Below are 27966 nucleotides of genomic sequence, written 5' to 3'. Positions count from 1 at the left end.
CAGACGACAGGAGCTCGGTCCTCAGCAGCAGCAGCAGCTTACAGGTCCAGCAGCTTACAAGTCTGGCGGTGGCGGTGGCCTCACAGAGGGTCCTGGGGGCACTAGTAGCAACAGCCTCCAGCAGCAGTAGGGGCATCCCGGGGATGGGGGTGCCCTGTGGATTAGAGCCACTCATCCTTTATATTTAAGTCCATAACCCAGGACACCCAGCTACACATGACAATTACATTAGATAGTAACCAAGGAACACCTGGGCGCACGTGCATATTTACATCAAATGCTCAGCAAGATTCTGAACATCTGAGGGGCCTTGACCATTTTCCTGTATTTTCCCAACAGCATGTATTATAAGTAGAAAGAAAAAAAGAAAATAAAGCCACTAAAGAATGTTATATGCTGTGTTTTTCAGTTAAGACTGTATTGCAAACATATATTCATGTTATTAAATATTTTTCAAAATTACCTTATTTCATTATTGAAAAAAATTCTATAGGTTATTTAACTATTCTCCTATTACTGTATTTTTAGTCATTTTTAATTTTTCACATTTGCAAACAATGCTTTAATTACAATCTATGTACATACATCTGTCTGAATTTTCAATTATTTCCTGGGGAAGAAAAATAATAGGTCAAAGGTATGAACTGTTCAAAGCTTCTTGATATGTTTTGCTAAAACGTTTTCCAGAATGTGATACCCAATTTGTACTGCAAACAGTAGAGTATTTCTATTTTATTTTACTGTAGTCACTGTATCGTAACTGCTCCTATCTCCCCAAGGAGTTAACATGAAAAAGAATGTTCAGCAAGGCTTTGAAATCATTCTGTATTCCTTTAATTTACCTTTCATTCCCAATGTTATTAGGGGTTTTTTTTTTTTTTTTTTTTTGGTTTGGTTTTGTTTATTTGTTTCTTGTAACACGTTCTTATAAAGAAAATTAAATACACAAAGAATAGCCTGGTGAAACAACAACAACTCAACAGATACCATTTTGTTGTTTTGAGATGCCACTGCTAAATTCACAGTAAAATAAAGTGGAAGGGACTTAATAAAATATCCACTTTCCCTTACACAGAAGGCTTTCTCCCCTTGTTCTATCTACATGCAAAGTATGTTTAAACCAATGAAGAGAAAATGGAACCAACTTAGAAACTGCTGGACACATGCTTCGGCATGTCTTTTAGACAGGATTTGAAACCTACTGTCGGCATTTCATTTAAGCACATGAGGCCCATCCTACTAGGAGAGTGGTTAGATTTAAACATAACTGAGTCCAAGCTTTTTCCCTAATGTTTCTCTGACACCTTAGTAAAATATGGCATTTTCCCTGTGATTCAACATCTAAAAGGAATACTGACCAGTCCATAGAAATTCAGCTGTTCTGAGTGACCAAAGCATTAGCATTGCATGAATGGGATGCAGTGGACAGTATTAGCCAATAGCCACTATATTGCCAGGCCCAGAAATATTAACGAAAATATTCACTCAATTCATTTTTTTTCAGTGAAATATATTAAATTGAAAGATCTTAAATGACAAAGCAAACACAAATACATGTGCACATTTGATATGAAAGAAAAGCCCATAGATTGTATCTCATTATTTTAAAAAGTAAGATATCGATTAAATTCGCTTCAGTAAACATTTATTGAATACTAACCAGGCATTAAGTAAAGTGCCAGGTCCAGTGGGAGCATGTAGCAGAACAGCTTCTACTTATTCAGCAGCTTCTTTGTGTCAGTAACTATGTTAGACATTTATGTATGTTATATTTAATGTTCCCCATTTTCAAGCCTGAAGTAGTTCCAAATCCAGTGGGAAAGGCACATAAAAATGATACAAAGTATTATAGGAATACAGAAAAGAGAAATATGAATTCTAAATGAGGGAAATGTGGGATATTCTCAACTAGGAATTAATTGAGACTGAATTTGAAAGAGTAAATTTTAAAATCTAGAGCTGAAGCAAGGACACATCTCGGAAAGAAGAAATAGCATGAGAAAAGGCAGCAAGGTTTTTTTAAAAAAATGTAAATAAATGCAGTATTAAGGAAAGACAGCTGTAGCAAGAAAGAAACAAAGAGTATGGGAACAATGGGAGATGAGTGAAGGTTTAGCAGTGTGTAACAAAACCTTTTCTGTATAAAAAGATCTCTCTGGGAGCAATTTGTAAAATGGACATGGATAGTGAAAAACTGAAGGTAGCTACTGAAATAATTTAGGATCAAGTAAAGAAAGTCAAAATGAGAGCAGAGACAGTGACAAAAAAGGACCAGATGCAAAAACATTTAGGATCTGGCAACTGACACAATACTGAGATTAGGGGAAATTTAAAATGAGGCTGAGATTCTTGAGCTTCAACCAATAGGAGGACAGAAATAATATTCATTTATTTAATAATTATTTATGAGTACCTAATAATGTTAGTCAAGGTGATAGGCTCTGACAGTCAGTCAAAGAGAACAAAGTAGCGGTAGGTAGTCCCTACTCTGTGGACTGGCAAGTCCAGTGGGCGGTCACAGACAGATCAACAGTCCATTTCAACCGAGTGGTAAGAGTGTCTCAGTGAGTCAGGTCCTGCGGAAACACGGAGGACCACAGAGCCAGACTGGAGGGGCCAGAATGGTCCCTGGTAGAAATGAAAGCTGACACCAGAAAGTCTCTCCTCACCTTAACAAGCAGAATCTATCCAGATGGGAGAGAATTCTAGGCAGAGAAATCTAAGATGCTGAGGCCTAGACAGCAGAGGGCAGGAACTGCAAACAGGAAAGCCCAACTAGGGCATGGACTGGAAAGGACTAGGAGACTGAGAAGTGAGAGTGACTTCTGGACAGAAGCACTCATTTACTGTCCTAGAAACAAACACAGATGGCGCTTTTAGACTTTGCCCTTCCCAGTGATTCTATGGTGTAACTCCATTTAAAAGATCTCTCCCCCTTATACCAGAGCAGCAATTCTTTAACTTTTAATCCCTTCAAGAATCTCATTAAGCTATGGATTTCTCCTTACCCCCACCCCAACTAAAAAAAAAGAGCATGTATGTACTCACAAATACACAAATATTTTGCACACATTTTCACTGGGCTCAGAGATTTCCATGAACTACGGTTGTAAATATTGCTAACGACATCATCCTGTTTTGCCATTTTTAAAACAAGAATGATTGTTTTAACTACCAGTGCTAATTTCAAAAACGTGTTCTGACTTCATGGGTAAGGATGGGTCATTTTTCCAGAGAGGCTGTACAGTCTGTTGTAAGAGCCCAACAGCCAAGTTTTAAACCCAGCATGTGTCATCATGGCAAGTTACACAGCCTGTCCACCTGAATTTCATGTATGAAATGAGGACGACAGCACCTAACAGATGTACCTCACAGGGTTATCAGAGGATTACATGAAATAACACTCATATAATCACTGAGCTTAGAAAAGAACCTGGCCCCAAAGTTAGTATTAGTAGAGGTTAATATTATTATTCCATATTTGTAAATTTTTCTTTAACTTCTGAACATAAATCTCCTCTGATTTTGTTTTTACCACAAATGTAACATTTATGGAAAGCATATGATGTGCAACAAAACTGTGCTCAGTAGTTTACATCCCTTGTTTCACTTAATTCTCACAACTACTTGGTATAGGAATTATAATCTCCATTTTACAAATGAGAAACTGAGGCTCTATGAAGATAAATAACCCACACAAGGGCAAGATGCTCTAATTTACCAAATCCTCCCTCATAAAAATTAGTATATATTTTAGTGTACATAATTTGGCCCTTCTGGAAATTTCTCATTTATTTTAAGTAAGTTTATAAAGTGGCTGTTTATTTCTATGAAGCTAATAACCTCAACAAAATACTTTCGCATAAAAGACAATTTATGCAGTGGAATAGAAATATTGATATTTACTAAAAAATCTTAGACCAATTTTGATAAATGATCACAATTACAAGTTACTCAAACACTTGTTTTTAATTATTTCTGTTAGGTAAACATATTAATCACACATTTAAACATTCGTTTAATTGATCTGGAATGAAATGGACAGAAAAGGAAGTCTAGTTCAAATAAGAAATTTTATGTACCCAACAAACATTTACTGAGCAAGAAATGTCAGCACTGGGATGGGTACAGCACCCTTACCTACTGAGTCACAGTGTTCTAGGTATCTCGTATACATTAATTCGCTCATTTCAAGTCTCACAAACATGCAGGTATTACTCTTTCCAATTTAAAACGGCCTTCAGAAAGTAACTTGCTCAAGGTCTAATTGCTAGAAAGTAGTGAAGACAGTGTGTTGTTCAATTGAAAATACTATTCCTTCTCAGTAGAACAACTGAGGCATGTAAGGATTTGACATCAGCCATTAGGAAGATGGACTAATATATATAATTCTTTTCCCTATCTCAAGCAATGTCCAAAGCTGCACAGGGGCAAATTTATTACAGAAACAGGTATATTGCCTTTTTTCTACCCCCAAATCTGAATACAATCTGCTCTGAAGAAGCTATATAATAACCTAATTTATGAAACAGTCAATCCTGAAAATAAATTATACACAAAAGAATAAAAGAAATTCCCACAGTCCTAAAACAGATCTCTAATCATGGTAATAGGTAGCCACAAGAATGGGTTTTAAATATGCTTAATCAATATATGACAGTTCTATAGCCTTGGAACCACAGAACTGATTTGAAACTTATTTAACCAATCACTGACAACTTGCTTCAGTAAACACACCTTTGTATGACAACCAATCAGTGACCACCACTCCTGAGGATCAGCCAATCCGAAATGGACTCACTCCAATGACCTGCTCTGTGTGCCAATCCAAATAACAGACTCACCTGAAGCAGCTTCTACTGCTCACAGCACACCACCATCACTGCTGAAAGCCCTCCAGTCTCCAAACTCAATCTTCCCCCCAAAACTCTATGTAAAGTCAGTTATCTGCTAAGACTGTGCCCTATTATTAAGTAAACAATAAATTCAGAGTTTCTTGTTTCAGGTATTATTATTTTTTGTTTCCTCTTTTAACATACAGCATGTTATTTTAGGCCTTAACAAATATTGAAAACAATATTTCCCATATTAATAAATAATTTTGCTAACATTCTTCCAAGGCTAGTATCACATCCTTCACACCAGTACTATGTATGACATGACATCATTTGCCTTAGAGATCATTTTCATTTTGAATGCTTTGAAAGCAATAATACTTCATAAATAATTTAAAATAGAAAACATATTTAAATAAAAATGATGATGCACCAAATACAAATAACTGTAAATATTGAAGAATAAAAAGTATAGTGCTTTTAAAATTTTCTAACATTTCTTGAAGCTCATCAAAAACTAGAAAAAAAATGTAATTATAAGTTTTGAGGGATTTTTGAAAGATTTCAATTAATTTATCTAAAGTGTCTACCTCACACCTTACACAAAAATAGGTAATTCCAAAGGTATTAAAGATAAATACAAACAGAAAAAAAATACAATGATAGAGGTTTTTTTGTTGTTACATCAGATTAGGGAAGAAATTCTTAAACCAGATATATAAATGTGATGATTAATACATTTTGCTACATTAAAATATTTTTTAGAAAAAACTTTGCCACAAAAGATCCTAAAAAACAATACTAAAAGACAAGCCAGACACTGGAAAAAAGGAATCTGCAAAATACATAAACTAGAAAAGATTACTATTTAAAAGATATAAGGAATTGCAAAATCAATAAGAAAAAGAAAAACCACCCAAGAAAAAAATGGGCAATGCATACAAGATGACCATTCACAGAAAAGGAAAACAGAAGAGGAAAAATATGAAAAAATATTGGGCACTTATCTATAATCAGGAAAATGCAAATTGTACAACTATTTTTGAGAACAATTTGAACGGACCTAGAAATGCTATAAACACATATACAACTCAGCAATTCTATTTCTTTGTATGAACCCTAGATAAATTCTCACACACGTCTAAAAGGAGACACCTACTAGATTGAGCTCTGCACTCTGCATAGCAGCAAAACAAAAGATAAAAACTAATTATCCATCAAGGTGTTTTATTTGTACAATGGAATATTATGTAGCAATTAAAATGAATTAATAAGTTGTAAATGTATCAACAAGTCTCTCAAACATGATACTGAGTGAATAAAATCAAACTGAAAAGGCTACGTACAATATGTGTGTACATCTATTACAGCTTTTTAAACAGAAAATGATCGACACCAGTTTCAGGACAGTGATTAATTCTAGGTAAGCAGGGGAAAGGGATGAGAGTGGGATTTGATGCTATCTTTCATTTTTATTTCTTAAAAAAGGGAGAGGGAAATGTGAAGCAAATATAGCCAAAAGCTAATATTCAATTAATGTCAGTGGCAAGTACATGGGTGTCCATTACATATAGACTATACATCTATTTGTTTGAAATCTTTCATAATTAAAAGTATTTTAAATAAAAATAGAAGTGAAGGAATTCATTACTATGGTGAACATGTGAGTAAATATAAAAGTACAAACCCAAAGCCTTAGTTTCTATTTCCTACCTTAGGTTCAAGCAGCTAGCCTTCTATTTAGAGACAAATAGCAAAAAAAAATTCTCCTTATTCCTTTCCGGTCACTCTCTTTTATAAAGTTTCTAAAACTGTAGTGATCAAAATCATGTAATTAAGCAGTAAACAGTTGGAAATCAGTTCCAAAATTGAAAGTTTCTCTCCCCTCATGTTGGCACAGCACTCTCAAGTGCTAACACAGTATATTATTACATCTAGCCTTATATTTATACACACTGGGTCTTCAAAAAGTTCATGGAAAGATTTGTTTTATCTTTTAATTCAATTTTTCTATGAACTTTTTAAAGTACCCTCTCCACCTATAAACTTTAAATACCTTGAGAGCCAAAACCTCACTGTTCAAAGGCTCTTCAAGAGGTTTCAAGATGGCGGCGGCTGCGGCGGCATTCACAGCAGAATTTTACCAAACATTCAAAGAGGAATTGACACCGATTCTTTACAAACTATTCCAAAAGATTGAAACGGACGCAAATCTCCCAAACTCATTCTATGAAGCAAACATCATCCTGATACCAAAACCAGGTAAAGATATAACCAAAAAAGAAAACTACAGGCCGATATCCTTGATGAATATAGATGCAAAAATCCTCACTAAAATACTAGCAAACAGAATACAGCAACACATACGTAAAATTATTCATCACGATCAAGTGGGATTCATCCCAGGGATGCAAGGTTGGTTCAACATACGCAAATCAATAAATGTGATACACCATATTAATAAACTCAAACACAAGGACCATATGATCATCTCTATAGATGCTGAAAAAGCATTTGATAAAGTTCAGCACTCATTCATGACAAAGACCCTCTATAAGTTAGGTATAGAGGGAAAGTATCTCAACATAATTAAAGCCATATATGACAAACCCACTGCCAATATCATCCTGAATGGGCAAAAGCTGAAAGCTTTTCCTTTAAGAACAGGCACTAGACAAGGATGCCCACTCTCACCACTCCTATTCAACATAGTGTTGGAAGTACTAGCCAGAGCAATCAGAGAAGAGAAGGAAATAAAGGGCATCCAGATTGGAAAAGATGAAGTCAAACTGTCCCTGTTTGCAGATGACATGATCCTATATATCGAACAGCCTAAAACCTCTACAAAAAAACTGTTGGAATTGATAAATGATTTCAGCACAGTAGCAGGATACAAAATCAACACACAAAAATCAGTAGCATTTCTTTTCTCCAATAGTGAACATGCAGAAGGAGAAATCAAGAAAGCCTGCCCATTTACAATAGCCACCAAAAAAATAAAATACTTAGGAATTGAGTTAACCAAGGAGGTGAAAAATCTCTATAATGAGAACTACAAACCACTGCTGAGAGAAATTAGAGAGGATACAAGAAGATGGAAAGATATTCCATGCTCTTGGATTGGAAGAATCAACATAGTGAAAATGTCCATACTACCCAAAGTGATATACAAATTCAATGCAATCCCCATCAAAATTCCAAAGACATTTTTCTCAGAAATGGAAAAAACTATTCAGACATTTATATGGAACAATAAAAGACCACGAATAGCCAAAGCAATGCTCAGCAAAAAAAATAAAGCTGGAGGCATAACACTACCTGACTTTAAGCTATACTACAAAGCTATAATAACCAAAACAGTATGGTACTGGCATAAAAACAGACACACTGACCAATGGAATAGAATAGAGAATCCAGAAATCAACCCACACACTTACTGCCATCTGATCTTTGACAAAGGCACCAAGCCTATTCACTGGGGAAGGGACTGCCTCTTCAGCAAGTGGTGCTGGGATAACTGGATATCGATATGCAGGAGAATGAAACTAGATCCATACCTCTCACCGTATACTAAAATCAACTCAAAATGGATTAAGGATTTAAATATACACCCTGAGACAATAAAACTTCTTAAAGAAAACATAGGGGAAACACTTCAGGAAATAGGACTGGGCACAGACTTCATGAATACGACCCCAAAAGCACGGGCAACCAAAGGAAAAATAAACAAATGGGATTATATCAAACTAAAAAGCTTCTGCACAGCAAAAGAAACAATTAAAAGAGTTAAAAGACAACCAACAGAGTGGGAGAAAATATTTGCAAAATATACATCTGACAAAGGATTAATATCCAGAATATATAAGGAACTCAAACAACTTTACAAGAAGAAAACAAGCAACCCAATTAAAAAATGGGCAAAAGAGCTAAGCAGGCATTTCTCTAAGGAAGATATACAAATGGCCAACAGACATATGAAAAAATGCTCAACATCACTCAGCATCCGGGAAATGCAAATCAAAACCACATTGAGATACCATCTAACCCCAGTTAGGATGGCTAAAATCCAAAAGACTATGAACGATAAATGCTGGCGAGGCTGCGGAGAAAAAGGAACTCTCATACATTGTTGGTGGGACTGCAAAATGGTGCAGCCTCTATGGAAAATGGTATGGAGGTTCCTTAAACAATTGCACATAGATCTACCATACAACCCAGCCATCCCACTGTTGGGAATATACCCAGAGGAATGGAAATCATCAAGTCGAAGGTATACCTGTTCCCCAATGTTCATCGCAGCACTCTTTACAATAGCCAAGAGTTGGAACCAGCCCAAATGCCCATCATCAGATGAGTGGATACGGAAAATGTGGTACATCTACACAATGGAATACTACTCAGCTATAAAAACGAATGAAATACTGCCATTTGCAACAACATGGATGGACCTCGAGAGAATTATATTAAGTGAAACAAGTCAGGCACAGAAAGAGAAATACCACATGTTCTCACTTATTGGAGGGAGCTAAAAATTAATATATAAATTCACACACACATACACACATACACACACAAACCGGGGGGGGGGGGAAGAAGATATAACAACCACAATTATTTGAAGTTGATACAACAAACAAACAGAAAGGACATGGTTGGGGGGGAGGGGGGGAGGGAGAAGGGAGGGAGGTTTTGGTGATGGGGAGCATTAATCAGCTACAATGTATATCGACAAAATAAAATTTAAAAAAAAAAAAAAAAAAAAACAAAGGCTCTTCAAAAAGCCAAAGCGATTCTGTGCATAGTAAATGTTCACCTGCACTTGATGTATTGAACTTGAGTGATGTTCTATATGCCTATCTCTCTATTTGACTGTATGAATAATTTTCCATCTTAGTAGTTCAGTATAGCCTATGTAATTAAAAAATTACTGGATTTTATGGACATAAAGAAATCACTACCTCTAAAGTAAATTTTTCTAAGTCTTTCTCTTATAACAAAGGCTGAGAGAACATAAGCTGCTATAGGTTAAATTTCTAAGTTCAAATCTCTTATTTAGCCGGCCACCACTTTAGACACAGCTACCTTATTAGCCTTTGCCTACCTGTCAATCAATTCCACCTAACCAATCAAGAAGCAATCATTTATCCACAGATCTAACTATTCAGGAAGCTATTACTGTGAACTTGACACAAGTCCAAGGTTGATACTGCCTTTCTGTCATTTGCCAGGCTCTAGAAGTACAGAGCAAAAAAGGTATGTTTAACATGCCTGAATCTTGTTTTCAGTTACCATAGTGGGCTAAAAATAATTCCTAAATAATGCTCTTATTTTTGTCCCACCAACTTCCTAAACCTTCAATGGATTTATTATTTTAATTTGGACATAACCCATACCATGACTAGGAATTTTTAGTAAACTCTTCACGAATCTTATTTGGCCTTTATAATTTATGACTTTCTCCTGCTTCCTACTTGTAGACATAGAATAAATAGCAATTAATTTCTGAACACTTTCCCATTAATGTGTAATTTCTCATTTTTTCCATTCTTTCATCCCACCTTTTAATGAAAACTCCATAAGATGTTGCTTAGTTGTTATATTGTTAACATTAGGAAATTTTTAACTATTTAAATGAAACTGCCATATCAATTTGAGAACTCAATCAGCCTCAAATTACACAGAACACAATCTTCTAGATCTAATCAATATATTAGTCAATCAGCTGCCTCCATTAGGATGTTAATGTCCTTCTCTGTTGTGGAGTAGTAACTGCAATACTAGAGAGAAACATAATTTACTACTCCTTTGAGGTAAGTATTAAAAAAAAAAAAAGATTTCATCTGCTTTGCAAGCAGAATTCTTTTCTAAAGACACACCATTTAAACGGACAAAAGATACTACCGACCATTAATGCCAAGGCTAGCAAAGAAAAAGGAGGAGAGCTGTACAACATCCTTTTATTTCCCATAAAAAAGAAACACTATCTTTTCAATAAAAAATTTTCCAAAGGTCCACAGCCAGCATTTGTTGGCTTATTTGTACACTGTGAATATTCTAGCTCATAGTAAGATTTTCTGTACAGAAAAAAAGAATAATAAAAACTACTGTTTGAATTCAGCCTTTCTTTACAGCCAATTTATCTTCTCAGCAAAACAAAAGAAATCAATATAACTGAAAACTTGAAGCTCACAAATAAACACCTCAACAATTTTTGGCTTTCAAATATATTTTTTCTTGCTTGGTTTAGGTAATGTTCCAAAGGCAATATTGTTCTAGGTTATTTTACAAGAAACAGTAATTTTATTTCACAATATGCTTTAATATTTCTTAGTACAGAAACATATTCACTTTTATAGTGAATTCACAGAAAGTATAATAAAACAATGGAAACAAATCCATCCTTATTCACTAGAAAGCTGTAAAACAGGTGTGTTAACTTTATTCTCTGCCTATTCAATGCATACTAACATAATATCATAGGATATAAATTAATAAGATAAATGGTCATACTTCTGAAATATTTAATTTACCAAAAATCATCTCTAATAATAATACTAATTGTTTGATAAGTATCCATTGAGTTCTAGGTATTTTACATACATCATTTCTAATACTTACAATTCTGCAAGGTAAGTATCATTATCTCCATCTCAGAGAAAGTTTAATTTGCCCAAGAGCACACCTTGAAGCAGAACAGATTTTCAACTCCAGTTGCCCTACCACCAAAGCACATGCTCTAGCCACCAAACCACACAGCCCTAGAATGAATCCTCTCCTGGTTACATCAACCACAGAAGCCCGTGTGAGTGCACAGAACCCAGCATCCTGCCCTGGCCATACCTGAGCCCTGCCTCCCTTGACAACCCCAGCCACAACCCTCTCACCCCACTCTCTCCAGGGCAACCACACTGGGCTTCTTGCAAGTCTCAAATTCACCCAAGTCTTTCCTGTTCAGCACTGCAACCATGAACTGTATTTAGCTAAGCACCCAGTTTTTTAAAGTGCCAAGAAAACAGTTCAATGACTGTCCTCATTTGTTATGTTTTTTGTGGCAAAGACAACTTTTATTTGACAATTATATTGAGGGCTGGTTAATTAAATGTATTTACTTGCAATGTAGATTCAGAAATGTGTTTTGGTAAGTCAGAGGCCCTTGGGCAATATTTTGAGGACATTAAAAAAAAGATTAGTGTTGGAAGACAGACTCCTAAAGACACCTAAATTAGGAGTGTGAAGTGCAGAAAAAAGTGAAGGTGAGAAAGGGAGGGGGGCAGGAGTAAGAAAACATGAGGTTATCATCATGGACCAAAAAGTGACAAAGCCAAGTGCTAACAAGAGACAAAAAAAGAAAGGTAGAAGTGGAAAGAAACAAAAATATAGAACGAGGAAAGACACTGACTCTAAAAAGTGCTCCAGGTGTAAGAACTCTACTTTGGTGTTTTAATATCCTGACTGACAGTTCTCAATCTCAAAGGATCTCACGGTAGTGTTCAACTCACATCTTTCAATTCATTAGAATACCATCAGCATTTGTCCCAAAGTCATAAACCTGAGAACAAACTTTTTTTAACTGAAAAGGATTTTGGAGTCCCTAGTATGTGTCTGTCACTGTCAGAGGCATGAGGATCTAGCGGAGGACCAAAGACACACAGTCCATGGACCTTACTCTAACAAGGAGACAGACAACTATCAATTGATCCCACTTACACATATTTTGGAACGTGCTATGGGTACAAATAAAAATATATGATGAGAGATTGTCTCATAATGATATTCTTAGACAAATGTTGTATTTTTAAACCATAGCAAAATTAGCAAAATAGGGAATATAATAAGTCAAGCAAACACTGTTTAAATTATCCTGAACATTTTTGGAATAAATACATAAATAACAAAACATACTTAATTCCTTAGTTTTTTTAATAAATATATATAATCATAACATATTATGAATGAATATGCTTTTATTGAGCACCTGCTGAGTGTTAGGCATTCTGAGATGTAAAATGGGAGAATAGATTTACCTATGCTCTGAAGAAATTCATCAGAAACTCGAGAGAGACAAAATAAACATACCAAAAACAATCAGAGACTGATTTAAAACAACATATTATTAAGTATTGAATCACAAAATAGAGAACATAAGTGATCTAGTGAGAGAAAGATGATCATGGGCCAGAAAAGCTTCATGGAGAAAGCAGAGCTAATTTGGTTTCTGCTGGAGTTAGGGATAAGAAAGAGGCAGGACAGTGCCAGTGGGAGGAAAAAAGTATCAACAGACTTAAAATCTGCCTGGAGCTAAGATTTAGTGTAGGAAATAATGTATAGAGCTAGTTAAGGCATTTTGTTTGAAAGTTATGGAAATACAACTAGCATTTGCTGAGGCAAACGTGGGAATTCATCAATTCATGGAATATAAAGAAGGACTGTACAAGCAAACCATGGGGATGACAATGATCCAGCCAGATCTTGGGAACAACTAGAACCAGGAATTCCATTTCTGTGCACTGGTTTCATCATTTCCATTAAAGGCTGTGTGTGTGTGTGTGTGTGTGTGTGTGTGTGTGTGTGTGTGTGTGTGTGTGTGTGTGTGTGTGTGTGTGTGTGTGTGTGTGTGTGTGTGTGTGTGTGTGTGTGTGTGTGTGTGTGTGTGTGTGTGTGTGTGTGTGTCCAGTAAGGGGATCGCAACCCTTGGCTTGGTGTCATCCGCACCACGCTAAGCCAGTGAGCGCACTGGCCATCCCTATATAGGATCCGAACCCGCGGCGGGAGCGCCACTGCGCTCCCAGCGCCACACTCTCCCGAGTGAGCCACAGGGTCGGCCCCCCAGGTTTTAAATCTTACCACTTCCACCACCAAATATGGATGGACAAAGGTGCCATAAGGGGAGAAGGGATAGCAGACAGAGAATTCTATATACATCCACCATAAAAATTACAGGTAAAGAGCTGAGTTGACCAATGAGAAAAGATCCTAGATTGGTAAGAAAGGACCAAAGAACAAAATTAATTGAAAGCCTGGTAGAGTTTAACGTAGCTAAAATGTTACCTTTATGCAGTACTCAGTCTTACCACAACCTGGTGGACATGTAATATAAATAAAATGTTATTTGCACAAATACAAGAAGCCAATCAAAATGAGCCTTCTGGAGAATGTGCCACATACAGTCTATAAGATTTATTTATTCATTCATTACTTGAAGTTCTATACCATCTCCCCATTCGTTTTTTATATAATTCATTAAAATGTTTTCAATAATTGTTATACTGTTTCAAATTAAGTATTACTTGGCCACTGAAAATTATCCAGATCTTAAGAGAAGAATGTTGAAACTTTTAGGGATGAAAACTCAGGATTTATATAACTCAGTTTCAACTGGTTCTAATATAGTGTGTGTGTGTGTGTGTGTGTGTGTGTGTGTGTGTGTGTGTGTGTGTGTGTGTGTGTGTGTGTGTGTGTGTGTGTGTAGATAGACAGTAATAAAGAAAAGCAAATATGACAAAATTTTAGTAATTGTACCTTGGTGGAGGGTATATGGGTATTCATTACTTCAGTTTTTCAGTATATTTAGAAGTATACATTATAAACAGGTGGAGGAAGATACAGGCTTGATGGAATACTTCAAATTTTAGTGGCAATATAATGAAAATTTAGGAAAAGAAAGCAGTGTTCCAAGGAAGATACATGCAGCAAGGGTATGGCTTGAGTTAGAAGGGAGAAAAAAGGGGGAGACCTAGCAGGAGCTTACTGTAATAGTCCAAACAGATGGAATGGGGACCTGGACAAGGAAAGTGGTCGTGAAAATAAAACAGCAGGAACAGACACTAAAAATCACTGTGACTGGATACTTAACAGAGATGGAGTGATAGCACTGATGAAGATTCCAGATTCTCCAGAATGGATGATTAGAGAAATGGTGGAGATAGACAAGGTCTAAAGGAGGAATCTCCTGGGTTAAGACAATGTCTTTCCTTAAATAGATTTACATATTGCCTCTTCTATATAAATTCACACTCTGAATGGTGGTGTATGTAGTATGATCTCCCCCTGAGTCTCTGAAAGCCCCAAAAGACAACATGCCACAGAACCACCCTGAGAACCCTGGACTACAGCCCGAGGGAGAACAGTCACAGTCAGCCCATATGCTTCCTGTCTAAGCCACCTGTTTCAATGTCTCAGTTCCCCAGCCCGGACGATTTACAGAATGTCAAGGATTTTAAAAAACGCAGAATGCACCACAGGGTGAGAGTGAAATTCTATTGTATCCACAAAAATCAATGAATAGAACTTAAAGTAAATGTGATTCTCTTTCTTCTGCTTTGGTAATTTCCAACTAAGCAGGCCTCTTGCTATGAGTATAGCGTAGAGAGGCTAACCTAGAACAGAGAAAATTTCATGAATACACAAAATTCCTGATATTTATTAGTTTTAATGAACTTTCTGATTTAGCAGAAAATGAAGCAACTGCTTACGTGCAATTATATTTTCTAAAGGTCTCCATCTCTATATTGTAACCACTATCATTAACAGAAGATTTTATAACTCATTCACTGACTTGTGGTGGGGTGTGAAAATAAAATTTGGGGTCACTGAAGGGGAAAGAAGAGAAGCCAAGTTGTTTTTATGATAGATTGGGGAAATGGCCAGCAGGCTGGCACAGATGGGAAAGAGAGAGGAGTTAGAGGAGATATCAAGACACACTGGTCTGTGTGGCATTCATGGTAAGGACTGATATGTGAAGAAAACAGCAACATTTGGTCAAGGTGGTGACACCCACTGTTTTAATGGGATGGGAAAGTATTTTTATTATATATCAATGCAAAGGCAAAAAAGTATCAATTGCTGGCTCACAGCAGATCTCAATATATTGATAATTATCACACTCCGTTATGATTTGTAGTCTCTTTATGTGTGCCGCCACTGAGTGTTCTCTGCAAGCAGTGACAATGTATTTTATTCTGTACATTTAGTACCATGCATAGTGCCTGGTAAATAGTAAAGACTCAGTAAGTTTCGTTTAAAGAGAAAAAAGACAAAAATAAAATCAGTCACTGTACAAATCTTGTACATTATCACCAACCCCACATATAAACCAGCATATGATATGTTGAATTTGAGTAGATACCAGTTCCTCTTCCTGTGTATTTTTTTTTTCAAAGTAGGCATTGCTCTTGATCTAAAACCTATATACTTTGGCTACTTCACTCCTAAAGTCCTACAGCTTTTTCTCCGTATAAGATCCTTTTCATATATACACTAACTTTAGAAGCCAACTCAAGCCTGGAGAAGAAAGAAGATATACAATTACCCAAACATGTATCTGTACGGATACATTCACTTATTAATTCAATAAATACTTATACAGAGATACAGCCCCAAGCAAAGCAATTATTGTAGCTGGCCTCACCTGGCTTTCAATCTAGAGGAAAAAACAAATATGGAAATATGAAATCTGTGCATAGCCACAGATTAATTACAGACCTTGAGCAAGGAGCAGGTGCTTATGAGAGCAATTCAAAGTTATGTGATTTATCAAAAGATATTTATTACACATTGATAGCCATTCTACAAGCCGAATGAAAAAACCAAAGGCTAAAAGAATTGACCAAGGTACGTGCAACCTAAGCAATCACTTCTTTTAAGGGTTAAAGCCCCTTCTGGCAGGATTGGTTACACTGCTGTCACGCCTACTAATTTTACCCATCACATCTGCACAATAACAGAAAACCCTCATGTTAAGAAAACACAAAAATGTTATCTGAGTCTAAATGTTGTTTGAGTCTGAATGTCACCCTTGTTCCCTTCTTACTGAGTACACTTACAAAGGCTTAATTAACCATGGCAGGTTTTCTTAACCTTTTGGGGGTCAGGAATTCCTCTGAAAATCTCATAGACACTCTGAACACTGGATAACTGCAGACTGTATAATTAATTTCAGGGTTCTCGTGAATCCCCCGTACTATTCCAATGGCTCCCCAGAACCTCTGTATTTTAAGGTATAAGGAACAGTGAGTCCCTTACACACAAAGTGGAGAAAAATATTCACCAATTGGGAGTACTTTCCTCTTCCCCAGACTACTGACTTAGCCGACTCCCTCTCGGACTTGTCACAACGAATTTTATTACTTCTCTTGTCTCTTGAACCTCCAAAGTCTTCATTTCCTGCATCTTTATGTCCTACATTTGCCAAGCTTTATTGATTTACAAGACTTCCTCCCCATCTGAAATACTATTGTACAGAAGTAATTTTAAAATACACATTGTTTTAACTCTTCTGATTCACCAATTTGAATCAGTTGGTAGTGAAATTTTTACGTTATGAAAAATCTCACTCTTTGTCATATTTGTTATGAAGGAAACCACCAAAGTATCTTTAACTGTTTTATCAGATTTTGTAACTGCCAGGTGGTACCACAATTCTTTTAAGGGTATGTTCTAGCTGTATCATATGCTTTTCAAATGCTGCCAGAGCAAAGCACTTAAGAGAAGGTTATTTCTACCTTATTCTAGTTCCAAGAGCCTATGATTCCAAGAAGACTTATTATAAAGCACAGAGCCTAGTATATAACCTGCAAAGTGAACACTTTTGTTTTTTAAAAAATTATTACAAATTTTAATCAATATTAGACATTGCTACACTGTAAATAGCATTAGAAGATGTTTAGTTATTTCATACATTACTTCAAATATTTTTTTTTGCATATGATTATAATGAGAGTTGAACACTAATAAATTTAAAGAAACATTACAATTTCGAGAAATATTAAATCATAGCTTTTCTGCTAAACCTCCAAAATCTAACAGCACAAATATATTGCAAAATATACTTTGGGAAGTACTTATTTTATGAAAAGAAGTTATTTGTCTTGAAATGAAACTATTTTAAAAACACCATTTCATTTAAATATAAATAAGTAGACAGATTTTTTTTTAACTTCAGTTACACAAATTAATCAGAATCCACTTCACAACACATGCTTATCACTGATCCACACACAGGTCATTTTACTTAAACAGTTAAATAAATTCTACTATGCCTATTATTCTTGGCCACATCCTCTCCAGTACCCAAAAAGCATGGTTTCACTCCAGTTCATTTTTACAATGAATGAATATTCTTTTGGTAATCTTGTCTCAGTCACCCAGACATTTATAAACAAACCCAACTCATGCAAATGTGAAAGAATAGCAGCATGTTTAAAGTTTTGAAGAAACATAATCCATTTAACTATACTGAGCCATACTTTGACAGCTTAATTTCTCTTTCCCAAAACATAGGGGAGGAGCAGAGAAGGGTAGGATGGGTCACAAGTTCCAGTGAGTCACAAAAGACTCCAGGACCTCTGCAGTCTTTATTCTACTTCTGGTTACAGTCAATCCATTAGAAAAAAACAAATCATCTATCGACTCATCCTGATTTATAACATTCCTATTATGAAAGAGCAAAGGAGTAGGTAGATGGGAATAAAACCATGAACACTGATTTTATTTTAGAAAGACCAAAGGACATGAATTGTATAATGTTCCTGGAACACGTACCCCAGTTATAAGCCAATGGACCTCACAGTGTGAGCTCTGAATACAGGCTGGACATTTCTACCAGCTTTGAACAGTCAATTAAAACCCGGCTAGCATTTAGATCCACAGATATGCATTGCTATTGGCTTAGCCAAATAAGTGTTCTAAATTTCAGCAGAGCTAACAAATGAATTAAAAATACATTGTTTATAAATAATATTTCTTTACTGAACAGGAACAAAACTGAACTAAGCACGATAACTGATGATACCGGCAAATATTTACTTAAATTTTAAATTACTCCCTAACTTATCATGATCTAGAAATCTGCTTGAGGAAAAAAACGCACATTAAATAGAAATTGAAATCTTACTCAGATATAAATGAAATTAATTTTAAGTCTTAACTTCTGTACAAGACATAGAACTTTAACATGGAGAACTTCCACATTAAGATTTGTAATGCATTACTAAGGCATTTTACAGTCTTGGTTCACTAGGTCACTGAGGCATATTTGACATGTTAGTAATGATGGAAAGTGATTACCATTTCCTTGACACCCCCTGCCCTACATGAAATGGCACTCAGAATCAATTACTCTTTTAAGACCCAAGTGTACTGGCCTTCATATTCACAGACATCATCAACAAGTATTTAAAAATACGCCCTAGCCCTTAAGACATGGACAGTCATAGAAGAAAAAGAATTAAAAGAAGAATCTGATATGTCTTGGACATGCAGATTATGCTTACACAAAAGGCCAATTAAGAATCATCTCGAAATAGCATCTTCAAAGCAAACAGAAGCTGTTTTCTTAAACTCATACTTCACTACAACATATAGCTTCCATAGCTTTAGAATCTTCCAGGTCAGTATTCCAAAGCACACTTTTTACCAATAGCAGATGGAAAATATTATATCTTCTTCCTAGCTAAGGCAATTTGGACAAAAGGAAATTAAGAAACATTACACTAAGCCAAATAAATGAATGACAACAATACTGCAGCTAACCTACTTAGACAGAACATTGAAAGAGAATCAAGTTCAATATTTATAGACTTGGGGGAAGAGTTTTGTTTCAGAAAAATATTTGGTCCATTTTCTATTGAGTCACATTAGGACACTGCAAAAGCACCACTAAAACAAACTAGACTCAAATTCAACACAACCGCATGTTTTTCAACGTGTAATCAACACCAAGAAACAGCTCCCTTTGGTTATTAAAATCCTGGAAAGAAATCATAATTACCCCATCTGGGAATATAGCCTTTAAAGCATGAGTACTTTTAGACAGAATGGTCAATTCCTAATCCCACTTTTCCTACTGATTTTCAAATTCCTTTCACAGAAAAAAGTAAATAAATGCTTCCATAGATGGGAGATTTAAATAAGGAATAAAACAGTGGTTACCAGGTGTGGCAGGAAACGGTGAGAGGGAGGACAAGGGGCACAAAGCTGCAGACATGTAGGATGAATAAACCTAGAGATCTAAGGTAAAACACGAAGACTACAGTTATAAATATTGTATTGAATAATGGAAATTTGCTAAGAGAGTAGATTTTTGGTGCTCTTGCCACAAAAAAAAAAAAAGGAGAGTAATTATACCCTTTTTTTATGAGAGGATGGATATTTTAATTTGCTTGACTATAGTAACTATTTCACTATTTCTAAGTATATGAAAACATCATGTTGTACACCTTAAATTAAAAGCATTTAAAGACATTTAAAAACATTTTTATATAAATAAAAAAGATGTTAAATCAAGTTAATTTAATAAAAAAGTATATAGTAATTCTCTACATAAAATTTCATAATTTTTAATTACTAATTTTATTAAGCAAGATAGGTTCCAACTATGTAGAATATGGGGGAAAGTTTTTTTTTTAACTTCAAAAGGTGTATCACTTGGCCTAGCAATTCCACTCCTCGGCTTTTATTCAAGAGATATAAAAACATGTCCACACAAAGATTTGTACAAGAATGTAGCACTTTCAGTCACAATAGCTAAAACTGGAAACAACCTAAAGACCCATCAACAAAAGAAGTGATAAACTGAATTGTGGTAATTCATACAAAAGAATATTACTCAGCAGTAAAAAGGAATAAACTACAGAACCAGCTACAACATGAATGCTTGGAAACTACACTAAACTAAAAAAGCTGGACACAAAAGAGTACATGCTGTGCAATTCTATTTTGTGAAGTTTTAAAAAATGCAAAATTAATATATGATGAAAACAATCAGAACAGTGGGTATCTCCAGGTGAAGGGCAGGGACTGTCTGGGAAAGGGGCATGAAAGAACTTTCTAGAGAGACGTAAATGTTCTGTATCTTGATGGGGTGATGCCTGTGTGGGTGTATCCACTTGTGAAAAGGATACAGTTAAGGTTTATATATTTCCAGTATGTACATTTTACCTCAAAAAAAGACCTATTAAAAAAAAATCCCATGTAGTGGAAATAGGTAGAGGTGTGGGTAAAACAATGTCAGAACTTTGATCACTGTTGAAGCTGGGTGATGGGTGTAGGCTTTTATTACACTATTCTCTCTACTTTCTATATACTTGACATTTTCCAAAATTAAAAAGTCTAAAAATATACACCACTGAAATATACAATCAAAAATTTTCATACCATAAAAATATAAGAAGCTTTCTCTGTATGCAAAAGACATTTCTAAAGATCCATGGAAATCCTCTGTGTCTGTGCTTCACATGGAGAATGTTAAATGGAGCTCATTATTTTCTCCAGCTCCCTTCACCCCCACCCTCAGCATGCCTCCAACTAATGGGCCATCAGAGTGAATGATATGGTTATCTCAGCTACCACCAGCCCCCATATTAATTCTTCTCGGGCCCCTCAAATATTTATTTCTAGCAAATACTGGAACAGATGGAGAAATCAGAGCTGCCACATACACTGTAGAAAACAACTGATTTGACAGATCCCAATCTTAGTCTTTCTTTATTCTCACTACTCTCTGAAGATGATCTTATTGTAAGTAAATGAAAAATGGAAATATACTTTTAAAAAAATCTCATGTTCAAGGTTTCTTTAACCTCATTTTCTTATTTCTCAGCAATATAAAGAGACATAAATTTTCAGAATAATAAAATCCAGAGACTACTAACCAAGGTCAATGGTCAATTTCTCTTCTATGGGCTAGTAAGGCTCAGTCACGTACCATCCACTAAATGTGTCTTAGTAGTTTTATAAATTTTTCCTGAGAAAAGTTCTGTAATTTTTCACACGCTTTGTCCAAAGAATCGGAAATACCATGTAGAGGCAAAGAATAAACTCAGGTTCAATCACAGCCACTTAAAGGTATGATATGTTAATACCCTCCTAGGTCAGAAGAGGATTTTCAGTACTCTCGGGTAAAGAATCTTCTTTACAGAACCTAATAAGTGGGTTTAAGTATTAGTATCAATCAGTTTTCTATAATCAGCATAAGATAAACACTGAAATTAGCTAAAATTAAAGATCAAAAATTTGCATACTTTATAACCTCTACTTACAAATCTTCCTACATAACATTTTTATACATCCACTGCTAAATTTCAATGAAGAATTTCACAAGATATTGAAAAGAAAATACTCAGAAATTGAAAGTGATCCTTGATGCCACCATATTCATTCATTCATTCATTCATTCATCCATCCATCCAACAAATGGCTGAATGTCTACAGGTACCAGGTGCTCTTCTAGGTACTAGAAATATAGCTGTGAACAACAAAGTTCATGCCCTCATAGAGCTTACATTCTAGTAAGGGGAGAGAGGCTTATAAGAGGGGCTGAGAATAATAGTGCCATCGAGGAGAATAAATCAGGGTAAGAGCAAAAGGGTGGGCAGATTACTATTTAATACAGCTGGTCAGGAAAGGCCTCCCAGTTACGGTGACATTCAAGCAAACACAAAAAATTTGAAGTTCCAGAATTCCAAACAGAGAAATTAGCAAGTGCAAAGGCCTGTCACCTCAGCCCACTTGCAATCTGAAGAAATAGAGAGCCAGTGTGGCTAGCATGGAGTGAGTTAGGGTAAGAGCTGTAGGAGAAGAGAGGGAGAAACAAAGGATTTAGACCTTTGTAGGCCGTTTTCAGGATCTGGGCATCTAGTGTGAGACAAATGGGAAGCCACTGTGGGACTGTGAGCAGAAATGATCCTACTTAATATTTTTAAAAAGATCACTAGCTGTGTGAAGAGAATAGACTGCAGGAAACAACCAAGACGACCAGTTCAATGTAGAGATCACAATGCATTCAGAAGAATATTTTAACTTCATTTGGTTACAGGCTGTGTTTCGTTTACAACTAGATATTCCAATAACTAAAACAGCAGTTTACTGAATTGCTGTCTTGTTTGCCACTTGCTTGGGAGGTTAAAGTTTTTGAGAAAGAAGCAAGAATCATTCTATTTTTCAGGCTCTAGTTTGATCTATTAGATAGTGGTTCCTTTATCTCGGTTAATCTAATAGATAAATAAGACAAAAACTGCTAGTTTTCTAAACAATCATCTTTTCCAAAACATTCTCTCACAAATATCAGAAAACAAATATTTTAATTTGCATGCTAGATACTTCAATATTATTGAAGTTTTTCATAATGCTCATCACAACATATGTACATTGTAGTAGTCAAAATCCAATTAACAAATATTCCTGAAAGGTAGATCAAAATAAAAATATATTGCAAACCATAAAACGCATCAACACTTTCCCAGACTTCTATTTCATAGTTAATTTATGAAATCTCTCTTTGTAATGAAGACACTCAATCACTCTTCTATCTCCAATTTTCTTAAGTTTAGTGAATAGCATGAATAACAGCAGCCTCGCCCAAACCATGCTGTTATCACTTTCAGTTATTAAAAGCTGGGCAGGAAAACCACCGCACACTGCATACCTTTCAGGACCTTTAGGCACACTTGAGTGCTATTAATTGGCTTAACAGGGTGTCACAAACACATGCTTTCCTGCACACTTTGGTGATTTCATCCTATGCTCCGAGCATTCTAATAAATTAAATCATCTTGGCTGTGTCATGAATTGCAGCTGGCATGCCTAAGTACTGCTCTTGATGATGAGCAAGCAATACAAAATAAGATGCTGATTCCACTCTTTAACTCATTTTCAGCATCTTGTATAATATTACTAGGCAGGATTTTAAAACAAAAACAAACATTATAATATAATTGGCTTTGGTTTTGCAAAGCCTAAGCCCACTTGTCAGAAAACTGATGAGTTTTTTTGTTGTTTTTTGTTTTTTTCCTTTCCAAACAGCAGGCAGCATCTACAGCACGGAAGGGAACTGGGTTGGGGGGTAGGGAGAGACTATTTCAAAGGATAATCCAGCTTTTTGTTTACCGGTGGAGCTTTAAAGAAGGGGGAGGGGACGGTTACAACCACATAAACTACAGCAGTTTTTCTTCACCTTCACCCAAGAGTGTCAAGAATCTACCTCGTTTAAGTTCTACTAACAAGGAGATTTCCCTCTCTGGGAGCAGGCTTTTGGTGTACTAAATCACTCCAGACTTTATCTTTCCTGTCTCCCTCTCCTTTTCCCTTTCCTTCAATTACAAATTCCTATTTCATTTTGTTTTGCTTCACCTGATTGTACAGCAGACATTCTTTGCAAACTGCCTTAAACCCTTCCTGGGATAAGAAGAGATAGAAATAAATAACGAAATAAATCAAGATTTCTTTCTCCATGTCTAAATTTAAATACAGCATACGGGGAGAAATGGTATTAAAAAAAAAAGATGAGTGGGTGTCTATGGCAAGACTTCTCTGTCTCTAGGAGAGAAAAGGATAGAGAACAAAATGCTAAAGGGATTTGAGAGAGAGAGAGAGAGAGAGAGAGAGAGAGAGAGAGTGTGTGTGTGTGTGTGTGTGTGTGTGTGTGTGTGTGTGTGTGTGTGTGTGTGTGTGTGTGTGTGTGTGTGTGTGTGTGTGTGTGTGTGTGTGTACACTGTCATTCCCAGGGCTGGGGGAAGAATTCAGGAAAAAGGGAGGGAGAAGGAAAAGATCATTCAGGCAGTCGCCCACCCCAACCCCACCCGACCCCTCTTCAACCCACTGCAGTGCTCGGCGCTTCCCAGAAAGCTTATCACCCAAAGGGCAATTTCCCGACACCAGAGCAAGAGCCCAAATGCTGGGCAGATCGTGAGGGTTGGGGATGGGTAGGAAAGGGCTGAGGCTAAAGAAGGGGCGAGGAAACCAGCGAAGCCAAATAAGATCGCCGGCCGAGATGAAGAGGCAGGGCCGGGCTGCGGGGACCTACCTGGAACGGCTAAGGTGGAGGATGCTCCAGGCCCCTCTAGTCTCTCCTCCTCAGCCTCCTCCCGCTGCTTCTGCTGCTGCTGCTGCTGGATGAGACTGAGGTCGGAGCGGCTAAGCTCGGCTCTGGCGGCCGCGGGGACGAGCCGCGCCTTCAGCAGCACCGCGGCCAGGCCGAGAAGCAGGGTGCAAGGGACGCGCCGGCAGAGCCTCGCCATGGCCGAGAGCCGGAGGGCCGCGGCGGCATATTGCGGGGCTCGGGGCGGCGGCAGGAGCCACGGCGGCGGACTCCGGCAGCGCCCGCTCGCTCGCTCGCTCGCTCCCCCTCGCGCCGTCTGCCTCGCACACCCTCACTGGGAGGAGGAGGCGACTAGCTCGGCCGAGGGGGAGGGGAGCGTGCATCCGCGCGCACGTGACGCGCCGGGAGGGGCCAGCCGGTACCAGCGTCCCGCGCCCCGCTACTCGGAGGACGCGGGTGCCAGGGATGCGTGCTCGGTGGCGGCCGCGCAGGGTGAACACTAAGGGAGAGCTTTTCTGGGGGCTGGTGGACCTTTAGACGTTGCAGTCCTTACCGAGGCACAGGGAAATTTTGCAGGAAGTGGAATAAAATTCCCCCCCACACACACCTGACCGGAGAGTAGAAGAGAAGTTGGCACCTTGATTACCCTCATATGATACTTAATGTGGCACCAACGGATCAAAGAGCCAGGGTCTCCCAACCAAATAGGCTTTGCTGCATCACGGCCATCATTGCTTAACTGGAAGTTAAGTAGTTGCTCTGCGGATTTTGACTAAATTTCCTTTTTCTGCCTTTTTCTTTCTATGTCATAAAATACAATATTTTTAATTACATTTTGTCTTACTGTCGTCCACACTTTTCATTTGTTCAAAAAAAAAATCTTAATACTTACTAGGTGCTTACTGTGTGCCAGCATTTGGTCAGGTGTTTGGAATATGTAAAATACAATCCCTGCATTCTAGGAGCTCACCACCTGTCGGGGAGAGGAACATATAAACAAATTATATGCAGTGTGGTGGTTTATATGGTGCCTCTTCAACTGGAGAAGCATTACAATGTACACAGGTCGCACAGAAGTGGAAGAAATTAAATATCTGGTGTATGGGAGGGGTCTATCAAACACTGGGGGTAATGGGGTATAAGAAAGAATAAGAGTTCCACACACAGATAGTAGCAACCAGGTCCTCTAAAAAGGACTGCGTACGTGTGCATGTGTGTGTGTGTGTGTGTGAAGCCCAAAGGTGTGTAATAGCACAGTGTGCTTGGAAAAATGTGAGAATGGTTCTAACAGAGAAGTGACAGTGTTTTCGGTTGAAAAAGAGACCAGAGACCAGGTCATTAAAAAAATAGTAATAGCAAGCACTTCCGTAGTACTTACTGTGTGCTAGGCACTGTTCAACCACTTTACATATGTTAACTCCTGTAATAACCTTGAATGCTGTGTTAAATATTGAAATTTGCACTGCAGGTGATTATGAAAGAAATTAATCAGGGAAGAGACTAACTACCAGTCGCGTGTTTTAGAAGGATCATTTTGCTGTTAGTATGGAAGATGGATTAGAGGGGCATAGACTGAGAGAGAAGAGAACGGTTTAAAGGTGTTTTCAAACACCCATGAGAAGATACCAAACTCCTGTGAGACTGAAAAGGAGAGGAAAGGAGTGTATGACTCAGTATGTAGGGCTAGAATCAACAGAGATGCTGATTGGGAGGAGAGGGAGAATATATGTGTGTATAGTCTGATACCCAAGTTGCCAGATTGAGATCTTGGGTGTCTACTTATGCCGTTATCAAGAACAACTTTTGATACAGACTGCAGAATAGGGCTAGAATGATGGGCCTTCTTTTCCTACTTTTTCAACTGTAGTCTCTTTGTATTTGGAGGACCTGTGGGACATCTGATAGTATAATGTAAATGTCATCTGGCTGTGACATCATCCCATTTACCACTGTAGGTGATTGAGCTGATTTGGCTGATTGAACAGTGTCCATTTCTACCCTCACCGTGCTCATGAGCGTCCCTCCCAACATTTCCAACTTGCTGGAAAACAACACACTTCTCAATAGTAACAATTATTTTTTTGGTCAAGGCCATGAAAATAGTGCCTACATAACCATAAAGTAAAATAATAATAATAGGCATTTTACATACATTATCTCATTATATCCTCAGAACAGCTCTACAAATTAGCTCTCATCCTATTTAGCAAATGGAAACATTGACCATCAGAGAGGCTCCCTGTCCTGCCCAAGGCCACGCTAAAAGCATGTGACTTTACCTTTCTGCACTGATTGAAACTTCTACCATGAGCTTGTACTTGTATTGCTTTCTTAGTGATTTTTACACAAAAATTAATTACATGGGCCACATAATTATTTGGAAAACAGATGCCAAAATGAGACCCATCATAATGAACACCATTGTTCCATTGCGGCTTTGCCTCGCCTGGGTGAGCAGGAGCTATTGCGGGGAGGGGACTCCTGCACTGAATGCAGCAAGCCTTTATTAGTCTCATCAAGTTGTTTTTGTTGCATTCTCTTCCAAGTTACCTCTGCTCCTGGAGAGAAGAAAGGAGAAAATGGAAATGGCTCCAAAAACCTGACTAGTAGATCAAAAGGAAAGGAATACGGCCAGGATTTCTGTCATCCCGCTTTGTGGTGGTTAGAAGCAGACCTTCTGGAGGCAAAGCCACTGAATCATGGCCCTCAGTAGAGAGTGGACCTCAAATCTCTGAACACTATGGACTGTTTAAAGGGATAAGTTTTGTCAATAAAGAGCATTTAGCTGGTTTTTTAAAGTCTCCATGAACTCTCACAGTTCATGCTTAATTTCTGTGCGATATACAAAAGCCATATTATTTGATGCAATTGGGGCTAGTCATTGGTGAATCGAAAAAGTTGGTTGAGAGACATAAAAATCAATATATCTTAACTATATCTTAAACCACTTATTTTACCTTAAAATAAGTAAATGTATATTCATTCACCAATCTTTTGGTGTAGGGCCAAGAATTTTTCTTTGAGTTTCTAACCACATCTTAGGGTCTGTGGTCATAAACCACAATTATAATGTGTCACCCCGCACCCCTGTGATTTGCAGTGTTAGTTTAAATGGAAAGAGTACTTAAAGACCCTTGACAAGCAATTTGTGTCAAGTTCTTCCATGTTCCATTTTTTCCCAAACTTTCACAATTTTCTCACACATTTAGTATCAGACTTTGTTTTCATAGAAATAATACAATTCTTTCAAACTCATATTTCATCCATTTCCTATAACAGGCAGAGCTGGCCAAAAAAAAAAAAAGTTTGTAAACAAAC

The 27966-nt window shown here is 37.1% G+C and overlaps 1 protein-coding gene across 1 annotated transcript in view; it reads right to left on the bottom strand.

Annotated features, from left to right (window-relative positions):
* FAM171B (family with sequence similarity 171 member B) overlaps window positions 1-24847 on the bottom strand; it is a 63014-nt gene extending 38167 nt beyond the window's left edge. Inside the window, exon 1 of the mRNA XM_063087243.1 lies at window positions 24634-24847. Within this exon, the coding sequence (XP_062943313.1) occupies window positions 24634-24847 (214 nt within the window). The remainder of the gene's footprint in view (window positions 1-24633) is intronic.
* Between the last annotated feature and the right edge of the window lie 3119 nt (window positions 24848-27966).

The sequence above is a fragment of the Cynocephalus volans genome, chromosome 1, assembly GCF_027409185.1.
Source record: "Cynocephalus volans isolate mCynVol1 chromosome 1, mCynVol1.pri, whole genome shotgun sequence".
NCBI classification, from domain to species: domain Eukaryota; kingdom Metazoa; phylum Chordata; class Mammalia; order Dermoptera; family Cynocephalidae; genus Cynocephalus; species Cynocephalus volans.
Note: the sequence above shows the minus strand (reverse complement) of the source record. Positions and strands in the feature narration are given on the sequence as shown.